This window comes from Notechis scutatus, chromosome 5 (genome assembly GCF_049901735.1).
Source record: "Notechis scutatus isolate UNSWTSFEM ecotype Mainland chromosome 5, rNotScu1.2, whole genome shotgun sequence".
In the NCBI taxonomy this organism is placed as follows: Eukaryota; Metazoa; Chordata; class Lepidosauria; order Squamata; family Elapidae; genus Notechis; species Notechis scutatus.
The window spans coordinates 77,068,531-77,095,796 of NC_142013.1; the positions used below are offsets into that span (position 1 = coordinate 77,068,531).

Sequence of the window (27,266 nt, forward strand, 5' to 3'; positions counted from 1 at the left end):
TCTCTAGCATCTCAGCACCGTGTGCAGCCATAAACTTAGTGCAAGAGCCAGGGCGCATCATGTTGTAAAAGTCCGTCGCGTCTCACTGCATGGGACTGAACACACTATGGTTACAGTCCACCCTTCACACTGCGTGGGGGGATGGATCTCGCCCAAACGAGAGAAAAGGAAAGCGGCCACGCACCAGCCGGAGCTCCACCAGCTCCAGCTGCTTTCTTTATTTTACCGTCCGCTGGAGTTCTCCTTCTTCCAAGAGCCGCCCACTAGAAAAGGACTGGAGAAGCTCTGCTCCCGCCCGCTTCAAAAGCGCCACACAAGAAACGGGGGGGAGAGAGAGGAAGCGCGGGACATGCCTTGCGCGGGGCAATTGCCTGAGTCTACCTCTCGTCCCACTTGGGCTTGGCCGGCAAACTTGTCTGGCCAAAGTTTCCTAGCGGGGGAAGAGGAAGAGAAAAGTCAAGCGATATTTAATGAACGGAGGCTCTTCCGCCAATGCGTCCGCTTTCCCTCGGCTTTTCACACGAACAATCCCGGATTGAAAGGGGTGCGGGGAGCAAAGAGTCCCCGGAGAGATCGCTGAGCAACGTTACTCCTTGATTTATTGATTGATTTATTTTTTTCCTCCCTCAGTTTCTCCACGTTTGTTATCGCCAGTGCGGGAGCGATGAATTTCCTTGAGCGGAGTTGCTGAGGTATTATATCCCACCCGGCAGAGTTGCTAAGCTTGGCTCCAAGTCAGGCGCTTTGAAGGTGGGATGTAAACGTCTGCAACTTTCTCGGGGGACTGAGCCGCGAAAGAAGCGAGCCAAAAGAGCGGAGGCGAACGGCAGCGGCTGCTCCGCCGGCAAACAGTCCCTGGCGAAGAAAAGGATGGGCTACGCGGGCGAAAGCGTCTGACCTGCCGGCGCAGAGCTGAGGTAACGCCCGGCTAAAGCAGTTATTCCGCTCCTCAGGGGTTTTCCGTCGGGCTGCTGCAGGAGGTCGTCTGTTCCCTTCTTCCCGCCGCCTGGACGGCGTTGGACCACTAGGCTCCTGCCGTTTGCTGGTTTTTTTTTTTTTTGTTTGTTTGTTTGTTTTAAATTGTGTGAATATGCGCCCGCGTGTATTTTAGCAAACGAAAAAATGAATTGCGGGTTCCGTTTTCCTAACTGCGATGAATGGAAAGTTTGGGGATCTGTTTTGTGTGCGGGTATGTTTTTTTTTTTTTCTCCTCACAACCTTCACTTTAGATGTATTTGGGGGCTGGAATGAAATAGAAATTCATTAGGAAAGGAGGTTAATTTCCCCCCCTCCAATAGTCTGTCAGTTTCTTTGAATATATAAATGTAATGACTCAGAAAATTAAGGGCATTCTTCTCTAATGGGAAGCATGTGTTCTTAAAAGATATTCACAGGGTTATATGCACAAGCAACTCCAGTGTTACTTAGTCCTATACTTCTGCCACATTCCTCTGTTGCTGACCCGAGTGGAGCCGATGAAGCCTTCATCCTTTCTCTCACCGCCTACTCTTTCTCTCCTTTTCTTTCTCAGAAGGAAATCCGAGGCTACTTTGGGGATAAATTCGTGGATCTGATCCTCCCTTAAACAAGGGAGATCCATTCTGCATGCTAGAATTTCACAGAATGGTCTGCAAAGTTTGACCCTAGCTGGATCTCTGCTGAACAAAAGGTTAGTGCTTGACTTTACCATGATCAGATTCTCAGCCAGCATCCTCCACCATCACTGACCAAACACTACTATGGCATAATCCTCCCTTAGGACCTACATAACACTTAGGGCATTCTGAGCATCAGGCGTCTTTCTTGCTTTATTTTTTCCTAGCTAGGTAGTGCTTTAAATAGTCCCTAGGGGGCACTGTGCTACAGTATGAATATTCAGAAGTCAAGTTGAATTTTATTTAAAAACCAGAAGAGGAAGGGAATGTCTTAATCTTATGTATGTTTTTTTCTTCAGATTTGGAAAACAATAAGTGTTTAAGCATGAGCAAAATATCTCAGAATGGGAGCTGTATCTAATAATGTACTTCAGGCAGATTATTAAATAATTTGCTTTGATAATGGCTGCACCTTGGAATTTAAAATGATATAAAATAATGCAGAATACTTATGTAAATTAGCAAAAATACCATATAATACATTAAAAAGAAGTACTTTCTGATGTTCATCCTATCGGTTAAATCGCTAGCTTGGTAAATATTGCTCTCTTTTTACAATTACTCTTTTCCACTTTTTGGTTACATTATTATTTACTTTTAAGATGTGTAGCTTTCAAAATTTCATAGTGGCAAGGTAACATTCCTCATCCATTTCTCCATTTGTATCCTCACAAGAAATACTGAGAGATAGGCTGAATGTGGTAATAGACCTAAAATAGCCCAGTGAATTGCAAGTTGAGTAAAAATATGAATATAGGGATATTTCAACCTAGTTTCCAACACTTCAATCACTGCATTTTGTTAATATTAGTAGAATGGAATCAAACTTTACCATTTAACTCAGTATATAATTCAAACTCAACTCTATCTGCTTCTCTAAAGCCCATATCAATCTATATAAATATTGTCACAGCAATTATTTTGGGATCATGTCCATCATTTTATTTATAATTGTGCCCTTTTTTCAAGGTGTTTAGAATCCTTTCTATGTATGTCTTCCTTTCCTCCAAAGTTCATGCACAAACCTATTCTGTTGAGAAACAAGAATAATTTAAACATTCATTGAATTTTATGGGCATGTATGAATCTCACTGGATATCTGCCCAGGGCTCATTGCACATTAATCAATGATTGGCCAGAGCAAACTGATTGAATACCTTTAGGCAAGTAGTCCATCAGGTAGAATCAGTGCTGGCTGGAAGACCATAGAGTGCTTATCAATAATTCTTTATTAACATGGAGGTCTTGTTTAAATGGTCTTCCATAATTCTATCAAGATCTTGGAATAAGCAATCACACACACACGTGTCTGTGTGTGTGTAGAGAGAGAGAGAGGGAGGGAGGAAGGGAGAGAGAGAGAGAGAGAGAGATACAAAGATATATGAGAGTAGCATGGAATACCTGTTTGTCAGAATTAGATGTGAAAACCATACAAGATAATAAATCATGTCATATGAGTTAACTACAAAAATATGTGCCAAAAGTGTATATATTATTACTGTATATTTAAGTTGAAGAAAAGAAAACATACGTAGAAGGCTATACTAAATCTAAATTACAGGATGTTAGCTTTCAGTTCCATGTTGGGATAACTGTCTAGACTGTAACACTAATTTGATAGTAGAACTATCAGCAGGGTGTTGGGGGTCTGTTTTCAGAAAGTCTACTTGAGTTGGATTTCCTTTTCTGTGTCAAAAAGAAGTTGAATGACCCAGAGTACTCTGTCCCAACTTGGTGACTCTCATATGTGTTGGATTTCAAGTGCTATAATAGTCTCCATCAGCATAGACTTTGCTCATTTTAGCTGGGGATTAGAGTAGTTGATGCATGCTTAGGCATTTCAGAAAAAGCTGGAGTACATTTAGTGGTGTACTCTTCCATACATGGTTATTAATCTAGTGAGACTTTAGTCCCAATTAAAGAAATACAATAATTCTTGTAGGCTTTGGGTAATTGGAGGTCTGTCTCTATTTAAAACATTCAAATAAATGTTTTTCTTGCCTTTCCACCAGTACTGGCTCATGGCCAAGTTTCCAGCAGAATATCTTTGCTCATCATCAGTAAACGTGTGATCTCTCTCCACTGAAAAGTGCTAGTTTGATGCAGACTTGGCACTCTGCCATGGCTTAGTGAGACATGAAGAATTTAAAATGAGCCTTAAACACACACAGGGATTCCTCCATTCTAGTTCTCCATTTGTGCATACAGCTTCTTCTTGGAATATGATAAACCATAATTTTCTATTAAACATAAAACAGTAAAATATGGATTGTATTTGTGTTCCATACCACAATGAAACCAAGTAGTAACTAATTAAGCCGACTATAAAATGGGAAGAGAGGATGAGAAGAAGCTACATAGGCCTAAGGCACATTCCAAACTCATTTACATATGTAGCACAAAACTGGTTTCACATCATGTCTGAACCAAGCTATTTGATGTAATGTGTGGTTTATCAAAATCTTTGCCAATAGTATGGAACCTATAATGAGTGCAGTTTGATGTTGCAATTTCTGAATTATGTGTAAGAAAAATGAAGATTAATAGTACAATATGAAGAAATGTTTTCATTAGCTTTTATATAGAGATGTATATCAGATGGGTTTGCCCCATGAAGATACAAATATAAATATAAATTCTAAAAATACCTTATTTATCATAACTCTTAGACTTTATTCATTCCAGGAGATCAGCTGTTGATAAAATGCTGTTATATTTTTATTTAAAGAAAAATAAGCACTGCAGTACAAAAGAATATATGCCACCAATTAATTCATTTATCTATTTATCCCATTTGTTTCCCACTATAATCATAGATATTTTAAGAGTAAAGGTGTGTATGCATGTGTGTGTTATGGAATATCTACAAGTACAAGTATCTATACTTTGATCTAGTAAACAGAATTGGATAAAGTTTTCTATTTAAGCTATTAAGGGTGACTTCATAGTTTAAGTAAAACCTGCATATTTTATTCTCTTTTTTTAGACCCTAAAAAACACCCTAAAGCTGTTGTTTTCTGGTTGGTATGTATTTGCTGACCCTCAAGAGAGTGATGAGGAAGAAAGATAATGCCAAAGTATAGTATACATGTTCCATTGCTATTCAGATTATTTTCAGAAAAAGAAGAGAGAAATCTCACTGCACTGTGCAACATTTTTAACTTAGAAGTTTGAGTCTGGGATTTTAAATAGTATCTTCGGATGTTACAAATTCTGTTTTGCTCTAAACAGGAATTATAGGAAGAGTAGGTGATGTAGATTAGTTCTCAAAAGAAAAGAAAGGCAACATATCTAAATATGACCAGTTTTATGAAATAAATACCTTGTTAAATAGAACTTTGATAGACATACCAGAGTTTTTTGGTTTTGTTTTTTGTTTTTCTTTTTAAGAAAATATTCTTTTTAAGAAAATATTCCACAAATATTTGAGGGGGCACTCTAACCACAAATATTTCAGAAGCTTACTAAGCTGATGAAACCTTTCAGTTATAATGGCTTGCATATGATGCTGATAGGAAAGGCACTTTTTTGCTTGCAGATGTAAATGTATACAGAACTTTTGAAGACTAATGGTTCAGCTATGAGCTATTATGAATAGGAAGTAGTTTGTATGATTAGCAGGAAGGATTATAATACTGGCCGTACTTGGTAAATTTGTGACACCATTTGACCCAAGAATATGGTTTCTCCACTGCTTCTCATAATATCCCCTGCAGTATAATGGTGGCATACTGGGTTAGGCATGGCAATGCAGATCTTGGTTAAAAAGGTAAAAAGATACTCAAGAAAAAAATTGAGTACAACAAGCAGAAAATCAGAAAAATCCATGTAAAATTTGTTGGTGAATAGAAACAAAGTGAGAGCTCGTATAATTTACATCAGCTTTAAGTAAGTAATTTTTCTTATAGGAAAAAAAGTTTTCAGATAGGAAATTGAGAGATAAATTATCAGAACATCCGACATTTATGCATTTTTCTGCAACACTTTTCTTTGACACTTTAAAAATGTTGACTTATACTGGGCATAGTTAATACAGAATAAGGTTAGTTTTGCTTTTTTTAAAAAAATAATATGTGTGATCTCAAAATTGTGTTAATTGCTAAGAATAATAGTGAATCCTGATCTTGCATTTATAGACCTTGTGGCATTGCATTACAGTAATTTATTTATTTGGTTGGTTCTCAACTAATGTTTCACTTCACCCATAAAACAAACTCTAAATGTCATATGACCCAATCCAATAACAACTGCAATTTAGCAACTTCATATATCCCATAGTAAAATATAAAAATCAGCAAAATTGTAATAATACAATGCTAAGCAAAATGCATGCAAAAGATTAAATCCCATTTATTGGATAGAGAACCCAAATCTAGGCACTCACCTCCCAATAAGCTTCCTAGTAAGGTCAGATTTTAATGACTTTTCTATTGTCTACAGAGTTTATGCTGGGCCTATCCTATCCTGTGGACAATTCTACTCCATAGAGTAATATTATATTCTTAATTATGGAAATAAATCAGGGATCCTTTATTTCCTGTTGTTGACTAATGTGGTAACATCTGGGGTTGGGGATTCAGTCTCTTTCAAGGGTTAGAACATAGAAGAGACACCCCCAACATCAAATAACTTTCCAGGGCCTACTTCTGTTGTTCACATGTTGTATTCAATACTGGGAACACAGTGCTTAGAATGAAACTTACTGTACTCTCAGAAATGTCAGTTTTGATGCTTAATATTAAAAGCTTGTGTTAGACTAGCTTTCTTGTCAATTTATTCTAATTTGCAAAGCATTCTAAAGCACTAAACCTATTAACAAATGCTTCAATTTGGAGACCTTGATTGCTGTATCTGAGTTGTACCTATCTAATAATGATTTTTTTTTTTTCACAAATGAATTAAGGGTGAGCAAAATGAAGAATTTTAGGAAGATGCAAAGGCATCCAAATTTGGGGACACTATCCATGGTGCTGATTCTCTGCCTGGGGATTTCAGAAGTCATCCTGGCATGTCCTCAGCCATGCGCCTGCTATGTTCCCAGTGAAGTTCACTGCACATTTCGGTCCTTAGGAGCCGTGCCATCGAAAATTTCTAAGCATGTGGAACGAATTAATTTGGGGTTTGTATAATAATTTTTCTATGGAGTTTTATATTCTTGAATACAATTCTGTGAAATTAATCCTACGTGTTATCTAAGTATTGTTCATTGTCAAGGAAATAAACTGCAAACTGAAACAATACTTTTTATAAAGAGATCAATGACTGTTGTAAACCCTTTAATTAACTGTTATAATTCAAAATTTTTATTACATGTGAGATGTTCTCCAACCCCATCAATTTCTCACTAAATTTGTTTCACCTATATCAGGTAAATCAAATAAGAGCCAGTTTGGTCTAGTGGATAAGACAGCAGACTAGAAAGTAGGAGACCATGAGTTCAAATCCCACCTTAACCATGAAAGCCAGATGGGTGATTTGGGTTATTCTCTCTCAGCCTAACTCACCTCTTAGGGTTGTTGTTGTCAGGAAATTTGGAGGAAGAGGGTATGTTGGATATGTTTGCTGTCTTCAGTTATTTGTAAAAATAATGAAAGCATGATACAAATAAATGAATAAATCATACCTGCTATTGGTACGGTTTTCATCTTTTCTACCCCTATCTTTTTAGTTTAATGATTTAGCCATCATGCTAGAAACCAGGAGACTGAATTCTAGTCCTGCCTTAGGCATAAAAGCCAACTGGATGACTTTGGGCCAGTCAGTCTCTCTCAGTCCAATCCATCTCCCATGGTTGCTTTGGGAGAAATAAAAGGAGGAAGTCGTACTAGGAAGTACCGTATATACTCGAGTATAAGTCGACCGAATATAAGCCGAGGCACCTAATTTTACACAAAAAACTGGGAAAACTTATTGACTCGAGTATAAGCCGAGGGTGGGAAATGCAGCAGCTACTGGTAAATTTCAAAAATAAAAATAATTAATTTGGGAAACGATCTCACTATCTCACGTCACCTCGGGAAGGGAAAGGCAAAGCGCTTTTTGCCTTTCCCTTCCCGGCTAAGCTGTTCGGTCGCCGCCGCCTGCCTTTCCCTTCCCGGCTGGGGCTGTTGGGAGTCGCCACCGCCTGCCTTTCCCTTCTCGGCTGGGGCTGTTGGGAGTCGCCGCCGCCTGCCTTTCCCTTCTCGGCTGGGGCTGTTGGGAGTCGCCGCCGCCTGCCTTTCCCCTTCCCGGCTGGGGCTGTTGGGAGTCGCCGCCGCCTGCCTTTCCTTCCCGGCTAGGGCTGTTGGGAGTCGCCGCCGCCTGCCTTTCCCTTCCCGGCTGGGGCTGTTGGGAGTCGCCGCCGCCTGCCTTTCCCTTCCCAGCTGGGGCTGTTGGGAGTCGCCGCCGCCTGCCTTTCCCTTCCGCTGGGGCTGTTGGGAGTCGCTGCCGCCGGGCGGCCCAGTCCCGCGTCGCCTCGGGAAGGGAAAGGCCACGGCTTGGAAGGCCGCCGCTGGAGCGAAGCTGCGCGCAGCCGCTGCGCTAGCATCAGATCGGGCGCGCCGGACGGTTCCGACCGAGCCCCAGCGTCGTCTTTGGCGCCCGCCCAGTGCCGTGGAGCTCCTGTACCGGGAGAAGGGGAAGCCCCCAGGGCGGGGCAGGGAGAGGAGCTTCTCCCACCCGCCCCTCTTTCCGCGCCCACTGGTGTCCCCGCAGGACGACCCCCGCCCGCAGTCGCCGCCGCTTGAAAGAGATGGGCCGGGGTGGGTAGAAAGGCGCCGGGCGCCCTTGGAGGAGAAGGTCCGCGTTCGCCTGTCTGCCCGCAGATGTCAGCGGAGCAGCCGCTGCTACAGGAACAGTTTACTGCCTTCGCCCTCAAAGGGGGCAACCGGACAGGAATCCGAGGGCAGCGCTCATTGCGTGCCGGCGGCAAAGCCCGCTCGGGTGGGCGTGTTTGCCCAGAGACCCCGGACGAAGCAGCAGCAAAGCTCCACACCATTTTTTTTTCAGAGGGAATCTGACTCGAGTATAAGCCGAGGGGGATTTTTCAGCACAAAAAATGGGCTGAAAAACTAAACTTATACTCGAGTATATACGGTAGTTTATTTACCACCTTGACTTATTTATAAAAATAATAAAGGCAATAAATACATAAATAAATCTGTCTTCTTGGCCCCCTTGTATTTCTTCCTAAATCATGAAGAGCTTTATTTCAACAGTACACATTTTGCATATAAAACTCTGCAACTGGTTAATATATTTTGCTTTTATTTGGATTCTGACCTTACCCTAGCTTATGCAATATTGTAGGGGTGGGGAATTCTCTAATTCAGATATTGCAGTCAGAAGGTGTTCCAGACATCATGACCATAAAGGAGATGTTCTAGGAGTTGTATTTTCATATTGCCATATTGTAACAATAGCCTCAAAACACAAAATTATATATATATTCCTTTATTGCCATTATGCCCACTATGTCATGTTCTAGGAAAAAATATTACTGATGTATTGAAAACGTTTTCATATTTTAATTTAAAGCTGATTGAAACATTAGAATAAGATTAGACCATAGCACTAAATCTTTAAATTCTTTTTTCTTATTCTTGTGACTTTAGTTTCATAGTGCATTCTATCTTCTAAGTACCTCAAAGTGAGAAAGAAGTCTATAGCTTGAATGATGTTTGACAGATGCTGTTTGAAATAAATGAAATATATACTGTGCAGATTCTTCATTTTTTGCTTCCAGTTACCTGATGATAGCATGTAATCTGCATATTGTCAGTACTGATATTTTCCAGCATTTTGAGAAGAAAGAGGTCATATCAGCAGCTGGAGCAAATATATCTACTTTCTCCCTTGCCAAGCACAGATGCAGCTTTTGCTGACATAGGTCAAACTAAATGCTATGTAGAGGAATACCTGATGTACAATCCCTAAAATCCTTATTTCCTTTAATCCAGACATCTGTTTTTTCCTATCACAACAACCAAATACAATGCGAGTTGCTTTCAAAATAGAAGAGTATTTGTTGATCTGGGTGATGCTTTGAAAATTAAAGCTCATTTAATGTTGCATTTTAGTTGCTAAACTTTAAGTGTTCAATAATTTATTATATAATAAATAAATAAACCCATTAATATAATTTAATACTATATTATTAAAAAGCAATTTTGAATTAGGCTGTGGGTCAAAAATTATCTTTGATTTTTGGTGTATCTTTGGTGTATATCTCTGATTTTTGGTACTGCTGTTAATATTTGGGAAAATGTAGAACATAAAAATATAATTGGCCTTTTGAACAATTGAAAGTGGATTTTATTTAATTAGAAACTATGCTATGTTCTGTTAACATTTCAAAAGCAGGCTGCAATAATATAATGAAGTTCTTGTAAAATACAGATGTTTATGTTAATCTGTTCTTGGCACTGATTCTACCAGATTTATATTACCAGTTACTGTTATAGTTATTTATATTATCTTAACAATTCAGGTACTAGTTTTGGTTTTCTGCTTCCAGAACTTATTTTGCAGGTGTCCATTTTTAAATGTTATCTACATACTTTTTTATTCATTTAAGGAGAACGTTATCAGAGAATGTTATTCTAATTGGCATTTTTCATGAATTTAAATTCCAAGTGGAATTTATTTATAATTTATGGAAAAGAAAAGGAAGGAAGGAAAGAAGATATTTAAAAACAATTTTTGAAATGTCAGTTGTAGGTACAATAATACTGTTAAAATGGTTTGTTAACTTTATAATTTATGGATAAACCAAAGTTACTCATAATGACAAACCTTTTCGTTAAAGAATAATGGTGAATAATGAAACAAAACTCCATTTCTTTTTTTAATCCAGGTTCAACAGCATTCAAACTGTATCTGAAAACTCATTTGCGGGACTTTCAAAGCTTGAACTGCTGATGCTTCATGGCAATGATATCCAAAATATACCTAATGGTGCTTTAAAAGATCTGTCATCACTACAGGTAAAGCCAGAAATATTTACTAAATAAATAACAACAATTAGAGCCTATTTCCTAAGCATTAGTGAACTAAAGTGTGTTCCAGTAGGCACCCAAAATCTGCCTATAGAGAGATCAGTGATTTTGTTATTAGAGAATCCATCTGTGTCTATAAGATATTATAAATAGAAGTGCCTGCTCATACATGCTAGTGATTTATGACACTTCAATAAATATACAACTGATTTTAAACGTTGTACAATAACCCTAACTCATTTTAATTATTTTATAGCTAGAAATTCTTGAATCATCTTATTAAGATTTTATATGGCATAACTGAATAAGGTCTTACACTTAATTTCCTGTGGATAATTTTTTATGTATCTAACTCAAATTCCCCTAATTCTGATTCTCTAGATTAAGCCATTATGTTATCCTGTACCACTGATGAAAAATTGAGAATTGTAATTTAGCTAAGTCTGAAGGGGCACAGATTTGCTCTCTGTATAAAAACATGTTTTTTCTGTAAAGTTCAAATATCAATAAAGATAGTAACATTAATTTATTTGTCCATTTAGGTATTCAAAATAAGCTATAACAAACTGCAGGTTATAACTGGCCAAACCCTCCAAGGGCTTTTCAACTTGATGAGATTGCACCTGGACCACAACCGAATTGAATTCATCCATCCAAATGCTTTCAATGGATTAATTTCCCTCAAACTTCTCCACTTGGAAGGAAATCTGCTTCAACAGCTTCATCCAAACACATTTTCAACATTCTTAGTTCTTGATTACTTCAGGATGTCAACAATAAAGCATCTTTATTTATCTGAAAATGCCATTAGAACATTGCCTAAGGGCATTTTTGAAAGGATGTCTCTTCTAGAGAATATTTATCTTCATGGGAATCCCTGGTCTTGTGACTGCAGGCTGAAATGGTTCCTTGAATGGACTGAGAAATCTGCAGGTAAGAGAATCTTTGTAACACATCACTTAATGAACAATCAATATTTTGATTACGATTCTGGTCATAAATTGATAACAATCTATATTAAATTCTCTTGAGGTGTTTTCATGTAATATATAAATCCAGCCTTTCTGATTTATCCTGTAATCTGTATTTAAAACATATCATGTTTTAAATACAGATTACAGGATAAATCAGAAAGAATATAATTTTCACAATTCACCATGCCATCAGAATTTGACAATTCACCATGCTATTCAATGAACAAAAATGAAAACCACTTCTCTCCCAATACATGAAGAATAAAAATACTAAGATGAATACACTTCAAGTGGCAATGGCATTTCTTCTCAAAATTGGTAACATATTGTTCAATTTACAGTCAAGAAGGCAAAACAGGGAATCTTCACACTTAATATATTTCTGATATTGTACAATATTAGGTTGGATGGAACAAACTGAACTTTCTCATAATGTAACCATTTAAGTAGGTATTAGAGGAGTCTTTTAACCACTAAAAATTGTTCATAAAATTCTCTCTGGGGTTGTAAGGGAAGTTTTGCATTTATGAGCTGAGATTTCCAAGTGATGTAAGAAACAACAAAAATAACTTTATTTGGCTTTGCTGTGTCAGATACCAATATTATGGAATAGTCTGAATAATTATGAGTTTATCTATCTATCTATCTATCTATCTATCTATCTATCTATCTATCTATCTATTCTGAATAATTATGAGTTTATCTATCTATCTATTAAAAATAAAATTTTAGTGCCCCATATCCGTGGTTTCTTAGGGAGCATATCATCATAACTATACATAAGTAATTAATATAATAAAACACAATTAAAACCAGCAGCAGCAACAATAATGACAACAACAACAATAATAATGTAATATTTTAAAAAATGCAAAAAATTCCATACCAGCAAAATAGTGATTAATCATGCTGGTCAAAGAAAATGCTGTATACGTGACCTGATACCAGACGAATGTCATTTGGTTTTAATCCTATTCATTCTATGTACTTTTTACACGTGTTATATTTCTATGATCTACTTTATACCTATATTTTTTTGCTCAGTGTTGAATATTATATGTATAATTTGTAGGTGTTTCTGACACAAACAAAAAAGTGTTTCACTTCTTTAAAGTATGCTCTGCTTTCCTATTTTTTTTAAAATAGGAAATATTTGCATGGTACTGTAATGTTGATAACATGACACTAGGAGAAACTTCTGGGAATGGCATGGTACAAACACCACTGTTGAAGAGGTCACTGTAGTAATCTGCCTTGACTACTTTTCAGGAATACTAGAAGAAATTATCCATTTCATTGAACAGTTTTGGAACCAGTATATGCCAGATGTTACAAAGAGCAAAGGATGTTTGGATGCCTGCTAGATTAGTCTCATTAAAAGTCACCATTAATAACTTAAAGGGATTATGGGATGACTAGTAGAACTCAAGAAAAGATCCTTCTGAGATCTCAGTTATATAGGTAAATGTCTACAATATACTTATTATAGCTACAAATGGGAATAAGGAAACATAGGATAAAACCCAAGAGAAATGAAGGTATTTCAAATTTTACAGAAAGCTTTATAATATTTTCAATTAAGTATTGTCTGATTGTATCTGTATTTCTATAAAAATGCATAATAGTGATAACATTACATGTAATTAGATTTATTTTATTACATAAACTTATTTATGAACGAATGAGCTCTATTGGATACTATGAAAATAAGTGAATAAATATAAAATGACACATTTATAAAAATGTACATTATCTAATGGCTAACTTAGATAGCATAAACATTATCTTGAAAAAACATGAACAAACTAGATGAAAAATAATTAAAATAAGTTCAGACCAATTAAAAAGAATAATCAGATTAAATTCAGAGTATAATTTAAAACATGGAGCAGCAGAGAAAGCCAAACAAAAGTCCTGTGAATTCAAAATGCCTTTTCTTTTTGTCTTTCAGGTATCCTAAAGTGTAAAAAAGATAAAGCCTATGAGAATGGTCAGCTTTGTCCCAAATGTACTTTTCCTAAACAATTCCAGAAGAAAGATATTCTAAATATGAAAGACATTTCCTGCAAAAAGCCAATCATACAGTCTCCTTTAAAACAGAACATCAACATCAAGGAAAATGATGAGGAAAAAGAAGATGACATCTCTGAGTTACTAATAGAAGAATTTCAGTGGCCTCCATGGAATATTACTCTGAACTTGACTGATGAACACAAAAACTCAGTGGACCTCAAATGTGAAATTAAAAAACCAACAGACTCTACCAAAATCCAGTGGAATCAGATCTCTCCTTATGAAATTGTGGTCAATGATACTATTTCTCTGGATATGGAATGCAATATGAACCGAGAAAACTACGAGAAGTTGTGGAAGCTTATTGCATATTACAGTGAAATGCCTGTCAAACTTAAAAGAGAATATGTGCTCACTCGTGAACCTAAATTAAGCTATCACTATAGGCAAGGTTCTGATTATGATGATGCTCCCTATTACACAGGTGTGAAAGGCAGAATCTTTGCTGAGCCTGCCTGGGTGATGCAGCCATTCGTACACATCCAATTAAACAGACACCAGAGCACAGGAGAAATGGTAGTCCTCTCTTTTTCTTCCCAGGTTTCTCAAACTATTCAACCTCATGAAAACAAGCAACAGAAAAGCAGCTGGGTTATGATAGAGCAAGACCAGCATACAAGAGCTGCTCAAAGTGTAGTAGAAGGTTCAAATGCTCAGCTAAGCTGTAATGTCAAAGCATCAGAAAGTCCTTCTATCAGGTGGATTCTCCCAGATGGGACAAAATTGAAAGCTCCATTCAAAATGGAAAGCAAAAGATTTTCTGTTCTCAGTAGTGGCCAGTTAATCATCAGGTCAGTGGCCTATGCTGATTCAGGGATATATCACTGTGTTGCCCAAGTGAGAGATGATGTAGACACAGTGGCCTACAGAGTTCTAGTGCAACCCACAGCTATTCAGCAAGTTGAGTCTGAACTAACAAAAATTGAAAAAAATGTGGGGGATTCCATCCTATTGCCCTGTAGTGCAGTGGCTATACCAGATGCTCATTTAAGCTGGATACTTCCAAACGGCCAAATGATTAATGATTTGTCAAACTCCTCTAGTGGATATTTGCTACAAAATGGCACCTTGTTAGTTCCATACAGTCATGTAGGTGACAGTGGTTACTACAGATGCGTGGCCATCAATCAACAAGGATCAGATGAAGTTGTTGTTAAAGTAACAGTAAATAAGATGGTTTCTGACAGGTCTTCTAAAAGGATAAAATTTAAAAAGCAACCTGGTTCAAGAACCTCAGTAAGGGAGCAGGTCATTGGAGATGATGAGGGATCAGGTGATAAAGAGATTTACATTATGCCAAGCAAGAAATTTCATCTCAAAAACTATGAACAATCACTGAAACAGAAGAGCGATGACATTTTTCAGGTTCAGGTAAGACCAAATAAAAATGGGAAACGTAAAATGAAATTATGGAAAGGCATTGATAGGACTGAAGAGATTAATGTTGCTGAGGGTCGAAGAGTATTTGAATCCAGGAGGAGAATTCATATGACAAACAAACAAATTAATCCACAGCACTGGGCTAATATTTTGGCAAAAGTCCGAAGAAAAAGTCTTCCCAGACTTACAACCACTTATGTTCCTCTTCTAAGTACCACATCAGAGATTCCTTTTACACAATGGACCACAAGAAGTCATCTACCTATCTCCAGTCTTCCACCAAGGAGTGCTGTGGAAATCAATGGAGAAGAATCTTCAGCAGATACTTCCCATTTGGATGAAGCAGAATTATTTTCAGTCACCATTCCCTCTGTCATCAGCATGCAGAATTATAATCAAGACCAAATACTTTCTTCAGCAGTGCGTGTGGAACATAAATTCTCAAAAATGCCAGAAGATCCATTCCACATGGCAACTTCTGTAGCACAGGAAATCCAGTTCTCTCCAACTATACAGACACAACCTTGGGATCATAGCGATTCAAACATAGACCAATCAAAAGTAGAACCAAAAAGGACAGGAATTTTTAATGGAGAAATAAATATGATCTCAAAAAAAATTGTACCTTATACCCAGAGCACTTTAATGATAGTCAGCAATAGAGAGAAAGCCACACCTAATCCATATTCAGAAATGTCAGTCAAAGATCCTATCCTTACCAAAAGCCATAAGATTAAAACTAACAAACAATATTTACAAGCTAAATCTATGAGTAATGTAAGTAATGTCACAATAACTTTTACACATGCTGAAATCAACAACTCAGCTACCATTGTTGCATCTGCTGCTCAAATGACTAACAAATATGACAACATTGAAAATGAACAAGTAATTCCTTTTAATCCATTTACAGATTCTAAAAATCTAATATTAACAAATGTAAATCTTGAAAAACCAAAATCTTCTACTATAGAAAGAACTATTCATCCACTGAAAAAGAATGAATGGATGCTGATATCTGCTACTACTAACAAACCAACAACAGCAACCATAATAACAGCATATGAAAGAAAAATAAGTACACCTGAACCAGTGATCAGTAAGCATTCACGAAGAAGACCATATGGGAGACGGAGAACAAATAGATTCAAAAGACCAAAACCAATTCCTCCTACAGCTTTTAATGTAGAAGAGATAACTTTTGGTCCAAAAATATCTACACTTGACAATACCACTCAAGCCATGCCAGGTTTTATGGCTGGATATCAGAAGCCAGAGGATGAAATACAAAAACTGAGTTCTTCATCATTAATAAATACTGTACACAAATCCAAGGATGCAACAGCAACTTCAGCTGTTCAACTTCCTACTTTATTACCTAAGACACCATTAACTCTTTCTAGTGTCATAAAGGATCAGAAAAGTCAAACAGTGACATCATCATATCATTCAATGACTAGGTCACTTCCAAAGCAGCTGCATTTATCTCACAATCCAGAGTATAGAATAGCTACAGAAAATAAGTTACCCATATTAGAAGTAACAAATACACCCACAGCAAGCATTTTAGGAGAAAGCTCAACATCATCTTTTGATCTTACTTCTTCAGTGATTCCAGAACTTGAAGAAAAAGCTAACTCTTTCTCATCAGACTCCCCAAATGTTATTGACTCAAGGGTAGCTCAGTCAAAGACTGCTACTCAACAGTATCTATCTGTTAGCCAAACAGAACATCCTGAAACTCTGCCATCTTTAGAAAAATTGTGGAACTTTTCAGATTACATATTAAAGACTACAGTGGAACCGTTTTTTCATAAAGTTGAAAAAGTGATTCTATCTCACCACAGTTCAGTCTCTGATCATACTTCTATACCTACAGAAATGAATCAAATTCTTGATCTCTGGCAAAATAAAACACACATTCTACCAACTTCGAGACACTCCAAAGAAATTACTAGCCAGATCCATAATCATGAAGATGAGATTGCAATATATAGAACTGAAAAAAAACATCCCTCAGTTGTATCCAGTTCAATGCTCACTCCTCCTCCCCCATTAACACCAATGAATCTTAATTTATCATATAACTCTTCAACAAAGGAAAATCACACATCTGTTAAATTAACATATCCAGATAGGAAGATACCCAGTGTTGATAGTATAAGAGCCAGATATAGCTCAAGACAGAATGAACTTTCCACCACTCAACAAAAACAAGGTAGTAGCAGACCACACAGCAGCTTTTCATTAAATCCAAATATTCCAAATCAACCAGTTGGAAAAAAACCAGGTTTTTCACTTCCAAAGTACATTCCTGTGAGGGGGACTGTGAAACCTCCATATCTCATTGCACCAGGATTTTTTCATCATTTTATAACTCACCAAGTGCCCCTTCATTATACCAATAAACCAGAGATAACAGCATATGCAGCCTATACCACACAAGAGAGAAAAACCTCTTCGACCTTCCCTACCCCCACACCTGCTCCATTATATAGACCTAAAATGCCTATTTTAGGCAAATCTGACAACCAAGATGAAATCAGACAAAATATTCACTCCAAAGTTTTTGTCAACAACTTTCTTCCTGAAAGTAGAGATAAGCCTGGAAGAACAATCAATCATGTTATACCATATTTGCACAATGCTAGAACACCATTTCTGATGAACAGAACCAGGATATTTCAGCACTTGGGTGTGAACTCTAAACCACTGGTATCTAATCTACCAGTCCCAGTAAGCACAACTGAGAAAACATTTCTCTCTGTTACCAAGAAGATAATGCATAGCACTTCTTTAAAAGCCACCACTATCCCAGTACCTTCTATATCCTTGGATACTGTACCAGCATCTGGGACAATAATTCCTACCTTCACTACTCCAAAAATAAAATCTCAAGTGAGTTCAACCTTGCAGTCTTCCAGTGGTATCTATTATAATAATCCAAATGTCTTATTTGTGCCTAAATTGGATAGAATTAAGGTTTTCAACTCAAGCTTCATTCAGTCTCCTGTGCCTTTAACACCACAAGGAGAAAAACCTAAAATTATCACTAAAATGTCTACCATTCTTTCCGCTCTTGCTGAGTCAGATGTTGCTATCCCATGTGATGCCACAGGAGAACCCAAGCCTCTCCTTTCTTGGACAAAAATCTCTACAGGTAACCTTTTTCATCCTCTCATTTCAACAGCAGTTGGATATAAAATCATTCACGTTGAATGCTTTTATGCATGCTTATTTAACCTAATCGTGTATTTTTGCTTCTTTTGATGATTTCAGAGGTGCAATACATTTATAAAGTTGTTCAATCAGTAAAATAGATTGTTGCATCATGCATATTTGCACTTTGGTGTGCATTATTGATGCAAAATAAAGAATTATATCTTGATAGGCATCCCCATTTTTATTGTGAAATTCATTGAAACTATATTGAATGGGTTAAATCAATAAATTGGTTCCATAGACATGTTAATTCCAGTCAATCTGGCTAAGAGCATAGGATCAGGGGTTTAAAATATCTGAAGAATGCCCTAATATATGTTATAGGGTGTGATGCTTCTTTTAATATAAAAAGGACACCCTTTAAAATTTAAAAGGACACCTTTTAAAATTTAAAATCACTAATTTTTATTGACTGATTGAAGCAAATAGTTAGATTTGGTACTTACATTTTACTGCATCTTAGATTTTACTGGAGTATTGCAGTGCATTTCTAGGCATTTTAGAAAATGTTGAAACAACAATTTGTGTTTCATTTTCCTACTCTGATACTTTAGGAGCCACGATGACAGCCCAAACAAAGATGCAACGTTTTGACGTCTTGAAAAATGGCACACTCTTTATTCACAGTGTTCAGCTTCAGGACCGTGGACAGTATCTGTGTGCTGCTGAGAACTCTCATGGCATTGATAAAATGATTGTCCTGTTGACTGTCATAGCCCAACAGCCCAAAATGCTAGGTTCTCGCTTTAAGGATTTGACTGTTTATTTTGGAGAAAAAGTGACTATGGATTGCCAAGCCACTGGAATCCCAAACCCACACATTTCTTGGATTTTTCCTAATCGTAAAATACTTCAAACTGTGAGTACTGTGGAGGGAAGGGTTATGCTATATGAGAACCGAACCTTGCTCCTGAAAGACGCTAACTTTCAAGATCGGGGAATTTACAAATGCATAGCCAGCAATGCTGCAGGAGCTGACAGTATTGCTGTGAGACTTCACATAGCTGCCTTGCCTCCAATTATTGAGCAAGAAAAAGAAGAAAACTTTTCCCTCAATGTGGGGCAAAGCATTAACATTCACTGTAGTGCAAAAGCAGCCCCTACCCCTGGTATCCGTTGGGTACTTTTTGACGGGACTCAGATTCGGCCCTCTCAATTTGTCCATGGTAATCTGTTTGTTTTTCCAAATGGAACCCTTTATATACGTCACGTGTTGCCCAAAGACAGTGGGAGCTATGAATGCATTGCAGCAAATATGGTTGGAGCAGTCAGGAGAACTGTGCAGTTGCAGGTCAAAAAGCAGTCAACAAATGCCAAGATCACAGGAAGCTCACCCCAGAGAACAGATGTAACCTATGGTAGCACCCTGCGACTGAATTGCAGTGCCTCTGGGGATCCTTGGCCATGGATCCTCTGGAGGCTTCCTTCAAAAAGAATGGTGGATTCTCTACAGAGGTAAAGATTTATTTTGGTATTCTAGCTGTAATTTGTTGTATTTTGATTTTATAGGTAATGATTCTTTAAATCAACATCATCCTTTCATTACTTGCAGTAATATCTACATTAAGCCAGGGATGCATGGACTTTGGATCCATGATTATCTATGGCTTCCTAAACTATGGGGGTAAGACTTTCAAAGTCCTTACAGAAGTTGCTCCCAAATTTCTGGAAGATAAATATATTGATTACTTAAATTAATTCAAATTACCTCATTTGTAATGTGGCCATTTGAAATCTGGTCCTAGGTTCCCAAAAATTGCACATCTGTTTTAGGTTCCATGATTATAAATTATTAGTTTATATCTGAGTATGCAAAGATGCATTAGAATCTAGCTATATATATATCATAGTTTCTGAATATGAACTAATCAGCAAATGTATTATAATTTTCATACCATTGTATTTCTCTTTCATGTAACATTGCAATTTTTGTGGATTAGTTGATTTTATATATGTATTTTCAGAAATAAGCCAGGTCAGTCGATAGCTGAACTTGACCATAAGAGACAAATATACTGAGGCAGGAACTAGGTTACAGTTTCAGCCTTTGCAATGCTTTATGTATCTTGGATGAGTTGATAAAGCTAAAACTATGCTTTGCTGATGTTTGAATGGGGAGTAAGACAGGGAGAATTGGACATCTTTACTTCTTAGCAGAGAATCATTTTCCAACTGCAGCAGTGAGGTCACTTTCTAATTCCATATTCCAGTTTATGATGGAATCATAACTTGTTCCATTTGCTGCAGACTACAGTTTCTGGTGGAGTACATGCTTAATATGGAAAAGGTCACAGATTTCACTTCCTAGCCTCAAGTCTTTCATGATGGGCCAAGGAAAGCTCCAGCATACCTTTGAAAAGCTAATACCAAAGCATGAGTAGATTAACAGTCCCCTTTGCAGTTGTCTGGCAATGTTTCTTATAATATTTGTAACACGTGCGTAGTCTAAAGATGTACAGTAGATACAGTGTGGATCAGTTTTTTGCTTTAGTATCACATGGCACTCTGTTAAAATTAGTGAAGGAGTGTCCAATACATGAGTTAGTACTTCAGTCAAATAATCTCAAAAATCACTTAGCAGGAATTGGAGAAATAGTGATAGGGTACCCTTATATTAAGGCATGTCATAAATTCCCCATTACAAGTATCAACTCTCTCTCTCTCTCTCTCTCTCTCTCTCTCTCTCTCTCTCTCTCTCCTCTCTCTCCCTCCCTCCCTCCCTCCCTCCCTCCCTCCCTCCCTCACTCTGTGTGTGTATCTGTCAAACTTGGATAATAAATGCTCAGATACTTTTTGAGGATGATATATTTGACTGAAATGGTGGTACTCTGAGTATCATTTCACATAAGTAATCCTTGTAATTTACATTGCAGAGGGAATTTAATGTTCCCTGCATAGAAATAATATTTCTTCTTTTATGTAATATGAGTTCATTTTAAAATTATCACATCTTGGTTGCACAAATCTGCATAGCCACTGTAAGGGAACCAAGTTATTAATTTTCTATACTTTATTGCTGTCGTTCAATTCGTTACTGCTATTTTTGTCAGCCCAAACATGATAACCCTATTCTCTAGCTCAATCTACACATTCCTACATAGATTAACACTTTAGCATGGGAAGATTGATGGGCTTTAATTACCCATTGCGTTATGAAAAGGGCAGAACCTATACTGAATAGGCTACTCTATGGCAAACTAGGAATGATAGAAAGGAAATTAATTATAAAAAATCATGGGGAGAAAGTATAAAAGTATCATCTAAAATACCAGCTACAGATGAATGAGTAATAATTAAATGCCCTATTTTCACAGCTTTGAGTCTCAAGAATACTCAGCTGAGACCTAAAACTGCATTCTACACTAAAGCTTTGGTAGTTATGACTTGATAACTATCACAAAATACTGAAAGCATGATCCAATGCTAGTTTTATGTATTTATTTATTTATCATATTGAGCCTTCCATCTCACAATTAAAGAAAACAAAAATATAAAAACAGCAAATATAAAATAAATAAAATTCACATTAAAAGATAAATATTAGAAAAACAAATGTACAAAGCCTAGGCACAGAAAAGATAAAAATTGTGACCTCAATACTTGAGCCATTTAAGCATGTTTCTAGTTCCCTGGAAGCCCGATAACAAATCCATGTCTTGAGAGACTTCTGGCATGCCAAAAAGGATTATTAAAATATTTAACATATTTTGCCATAGTATATTTAATGAAAATATTACAAGAAAGGAGCAAGCATGTATTCAATGAAATCTAATCTCTTTACTGGTCCCAAGTAATCCTTCCTCTCTTGTTTGATTTGACCTTGAAAGACCAAGAAAAACCAGCTTAGTCTAGTAGTTAAGGCACCAGGGTAGAAACCAGGAGACTGTGAATTCTAGTCCTGCCTTAGATATGAAAGCCAACTGGGTCATTTTGGGCCAGTCACTTTCTCTCAGCCCAACCTACCTCACATAATTGTTGTGGGAAAAATAGGAGGAGGAAGGAGCATTAGGCATGTCCTGTTTATCACCTTTAGTTATTTATTTTAAAAAATAATGAAGGTAGAATATAAATGTCATTGATGATCATTGGGTATGTCTTAAATTCCTATTATTTTTTTTATTCTTATGGAGTTTGAATTGAACGGAAATAACTGTAAGTCCATTTTGTTAACTCTCTTTTACCCACATACCACAGAACATATAAAATCAGATATTTTTTTTCATGTCTACATGCAGGATTCAGTTTATAAAACCACAGTCTTCAAAAGGGAAATTGGAAGTAAATAAAAACATCCTTTTATTAAAATTAAATCAGTTTCAGTATGGGATTGTTGGCCTGAAAATAAAGATAATTATTTTTGAGGGTGAAGGTTTGTTCTTCAAGCTTGTGGGCTGTTTTTTGAACATTTCCTTACCAGGCTAGTAACATCTCCAGCAGAGTTTAGGAGATGCCAGTGTCATTGTCCTTCTGCTTATAAGGGCTTTGTGTGATCAGTAAGTCTTGTGATGGTGAGGTCACATCAGGTGAGGGTCCCATCGGGTCCCATTGTGATGGGTCTTATGATGGGTCAGTGTGGGTGTGTCAAGAAAGTATCTTATGGTGGATCTTGTGACAGGTTAGGTGTGAGTCACCAGTGAGACCCTTGTGATGGGTCTTGTAATGGGGAGGTTATATCAGGTGAGGGTCATTGGGCAGTGGAGTGCTTGTGGACGGGATTGCATGGGTTGGTTGGATTTTGATTTTGAGGGGTTTGTAGGCTGGTTTTAGGTCAATGGGTCTGTTGATGGAATTGTTTGTAGAGTGCCAGGCTTCAATGAACTCATGAGTGTGGCACGTGGTAGTGTGACCAATTATTTTTGTGTTGCTCCAATCAAATTGGTGCTGTTTGGTATCAGCGTGAGTAGAGAATAGGGGTTTAAGATCACGGCATTTGACTGCCCGCTGATGTTCGTGGATCCTGGTTTTTTATTAACATGATGTTTGTCCCATGTAGAATTGATTGCAATTGTTACGGATGGTTTTGTAAATTACATTGTTTCTTTCATTCTTCTGTATCTTGTCTTGTTCCGTATCAAGCTTGGAGAATGAACCTTCACCTGAGCTATAGATATTCACCACTATTGCATAATTATTTTTGTTTGTTGATAGCTCAACAGATGATCATTTAATAAACATATTCTCCTTCCTTTTTTCATCTTTAAAACAGTTTGGACAGCGGAATCAAGGTACTTGGCAATGGAACTCTGGTTATCCACTCTGTCACTGACAAGGATGCAGGAGACTACCTGTGTATGGCCCGCAACAAGATTGGAGATGATTATGTGGTCCTCAAAGTAAATGTGATGATGAAACCTGCCAAAATCGAACACAAGAATGAGAATAATCACAAAGTGATATATGGAGGAGATCTAAAAGTTGATTGTGTTGCCACAGGTCTACCAAACCCTGAGATCTCCTGGAGTCTTCCAGATGGAAGTATGGTTAACACTTTCATGCAATCAGATGACAGTGGAAGCCGAGCAAAGAGATATGTGGTATTCAACAATGGAACATTATATTTCAATGAAGTAGGGCTGAGAGAAGAAGGAGACTACACCTGTTATGCTGAGAACCAGATTGGTAAAGATGAGATGAAAGTGCGGGTTAAAGTAGTAGCTGAACCTGCCACAATTAGGAATAAAACCTATGTAATTCTCAACATCCCATATGGTGATGCAGTATCTGTAGGATGCAAAGCAAAAGGGGAGCCTACTCCAAAGGTATTCTGGTTATCCCCAAGCAATAGACCAATTCCAACCTTATCAGATAAATATCAAGTGTACATAGATGGGACACTTCTCATACAAAAAGCCCAAAGATCTGACAGTGGCAACTATACATGTGTAGCCCGCAATAGTGCTGGAGAGGACCGCAAAATTGTTTGGATCCATGTCAATGTTCAACCCCCTAAAATAAATGGTCACCCCAGCACCAGCACCTCAGTCAGAGAAATGGCTGTAAAAGACAGCCGGAAACTTATTGACTGTAATGCAGAAGGCATCCCATCTCCCCGGGTCATGTGGGCTTTCCCAGAAGGAGTGATCCTCCCAGCCCCCTATTATGGCAACCGAATCACTGTACATCGCAATGGGACACTGGATATTCGTGGGGTAAGGCACACAGATGCTGTGCAGCTGGTGTGTATTGGCAGAAATGAAGGGGGAGAGGCCCGCCTAGTTGTGCAGCTTCAGGTTGTGGATCAGGTAGAAAAACCCTTCTTTGGGGATCCTGTTACTGAAAGGATTACAGCCACTGCAGGTCACAGCATCAATCTAAATTGCTCAGTCCATGGGACCCCATCACCCAGAACTGCCTGGATCCTTCCCAATGGTACTGAACTGATGAAAAGCAGTCATCTGCAGAGATTTTATCACAAAAGAGATGGGATACTACACATCAGTGCTCTGTCTGCAGCAGATGCTGGGACTTACCGTTGCACTGCCAGAAACCCAGGGGGCTATGTAGAGAGGGTGGTCTTCCTCAAAGTGGGAGTGAAACCAGAAATCAGCAAACATTATAACAACCTAGTAAGCATCATCAATGGAGAGACATTGCAGCTTCACTGTGGCACCCAACCTGGTCAGCAAGCTCGTGTAGCCTGGACTCTGCCTAATGGAATGGTGTTAGATAGTCCCCAAGCTATTGGACGATTCTCCCTGCTTGAGAATGGCTCCCTCATTGTACGTGAGGCCTCTGTGTTTGATAGAGGGACTTACCTATGCAAGGTAGCCACGGATTATGGCTCTTCCCTTATGAATGTTCCTGTGATTGTGATTGCCTATCCACCCCGGATCACAAGTGAACCAGCACCAGTCATTTATGCAAGGCCAGGGAATACAGTGAAGCTGAATTGTATGGCCATTGGAATTCCTAAAGCAGACATAACTTGGGAACTGCCAGAGAAACTGCATCTAACCACAGGAGCTCAGTCTCATCTGTATGGAAACAAATACCTTCATCCTCAGGGCTCCCTAATCATCCAGCAAGCTACACAAAGGGATGCCGGCTTCTATAAATGCACTGCTAAAAATATACTAGGCAGTGATTCCAAAGCAACCTATATACACATATTCTAAAACTCTAGCAAACATCTTTGAATATATAGAGATATCTAAAATCCTTGTCAAGTGAACAATGATAGTAAATAAAGTAGCTGAAAACAAATGGTGAATCATGCAGGTTAATATTAATAAAGTAACAAACTATAATTGAGACAGGTATTATTTTAAAGAAGGTTTAGGAACAGTCTTTATGCTGTTAATAGAAATTCTCACCAACTGCCTTGGAATTTAACACTAGAGCAAGGGGGTATACAATCAAAATTCAGTGGGGATCACTGTAAAATGGATGTGTTTGAATATAGCTTTGAAATTTGATTTGGAGGGACCCTACATCCATTTATCAATCAAGCCAAATTTGTTTGGATTCTATTAAAGGGGATTTCATGGGGATCACCACTGTAATTAATTCTTTTGTGCAATGCATAAAGCCTAAAACTAATCCTTAACCCGATTTATGGCATGCTATGTATTCTTCTAATTTCAAGTTGTCTCCCTTACATTAATATATTCATATGTAAATATGAGTATACATCATTTTGATAAAATTGACCCTTGAATGTGGGAGCATCATTTTTGAGTTTCCTGCTCCCATATTACGTCACTATCTGCCAGTGAAGTAGGTGCAGAAATTCAAAAGTCAGTTGCCATGATGGAGTAAGTTACAAAGGAAAGACAAGAAGACCTTTTCCAGCAACAATCTTGCAAATCTAGTAATAAATAGTTTTGGCCTAAATTTCACTTATAAATTTAATCCAATTATTTAGTGTCCATTTGAAAATTATTTATTCTCATTAATTTTCCATAATTTGAGCGTTATTGGACAGGAAGCAAATTAGAATGTATTGTAAATATGCAATATTTACAAACAATGCTAAAATGGGAAACATTTGTTGACAATTTTTCATAGCCCATTTCTACTCTATTCTAACCACAGATAATCTTAAATTCTGTTTTCAAACAAACACCTTAAGACATACCATAGCAGTATTACTTTAAAAAAAAGTTGACACAGGAAAAAAAAATGCTTCCTTCTAGTTGTTGGCTGCAAGCTATTCTTTTATATCTCTTCCTACCACATCTAGTTTTCAAGCTTTGCTGTAAAATTAGTCCTAACTATACTTCTGTCACAAGGGTTAAGAAAACTATGAATCTCTAGAAGTCAAACTATGATGCTCAGTAACCCAAGGTTGCAAGGGCTTTTGATACAAGCCATATTGCAATTTGTCCTTAAGTGTTACAATTTGTGTAATGATGTTGTGATAAATGTGACCTCACCTATCGCCCTGAAGATTCCTATGCTAGGAACCATGGTCAGAAATCAGGAATGATGAGAATTTAGCAACTTCAAAATGTTCCCCCTTTCTCTTTTGCAGTTCTTTTGAATCTTTCAATTAGCAATAACTGAGTAATAACCCTCTGATTTTATTTCAGCATGGCAAAACAATAATTACTGTAAAAGTAAAAATAGAACTCAGCAACAGAATTCCTAGTTGACATCCTTTTATTTTATATTTGTTTATGTGTGTTTTTCAGACTATGAGACTAGAAGAATATCAGTGACAGGTGTCTCAGTACATAAATTATTGGTCTTTACAAGACTCTGATATTTTACTGTATTGTATGTAATATTAAGATCAGTATACTGTGTTTTATAATAAAAATATTTTCCACATTTTTTTCATAGTAGCTTTTCTATTGATAACTTCAGGGTGAAGATAAGCTGAACAATCCAATGAGGGTATATAAAAAAATACTCCATTCCATTTTAATTCTTAACTGTTTAATTATTTAATTAATGTTAAAAGATTTAAAAGTGATATTCTTATTTTTAAATGATTTGCCAAAAGATATGTATGATATACAATAACATATAGATACTTTAGTGGG

The 27,266-nt window shown here is 37.3% G+C and overlaps 1 protein-coding gene across 2 annotated transcripts; it reads left to right on the top strand.

The window, feature by feature from the left end:
* On the top strand, positions 1 to 27,054 carry MXRA5 (matrix remodeling associated 5). 2 transcript variants are annotated; one of them, XM_026666891.2, is made up of 8 exons: positions 1 to 917; positions 1,532 to 1,669; positions 6,559 to 6,774; positions 10,489 to 10,618; positions 11,173 to 11,563; positions 13,556 to 18,217; positions 18,834 to 19,734; positions 23,486 to 27,054. In XM_026666891.2, the coding sequence occupies exons 3-8, from the start codon at positions 6,569 to 6,571 to the stop codon at positions 25,392 to 25,394; spliced, it is 8,199 nt and encodes a 2,732-aa protein (XP_026522676.2). In that variant the 5' UTR covers positions 1 to 917; positions 1,532 to 1,669; positions 6,559 to 6,568; the 3' UTR covers positions 25,395 to 27,054. The 2 variants fall into 2 exon arrangements, with proteins under 2 accessions (XP_026522676.2, XP_087823188.1); XM_087967062.1 differs by lacking the exon at positions 1 to 917 and adding an exon at positions 968 to 1,189.
* The last annotated feature ends 212 nt before the right edge of the window (positions 27,055 to 27,266 follow it).

Bases quoted from the DNA above. Each gene is read 5' to 3' on its own strand.
- MXRA5 (XM_026666891.2), top strand. From the start codon at position 6,569: ATGAAGAATTTTAGGAAGATGCAAAGGCATCCAAATTTGGGGACACTA. The intron at 11,564-13,555 runs GTAAGAGAATCT...TTTGTCTTTCAG, and splicing joins ATGGACTGAGAAATCTGCAG to GTATCCTAAAGTGTAAAAAA. The intron at 19,735-23,485 runs GTAAAGATTTAT...TCTTTAAAACAG, and splicing joins ATGGTGGATTCTCTACAGAG to TTTGGACAGCGGAATCAAGG.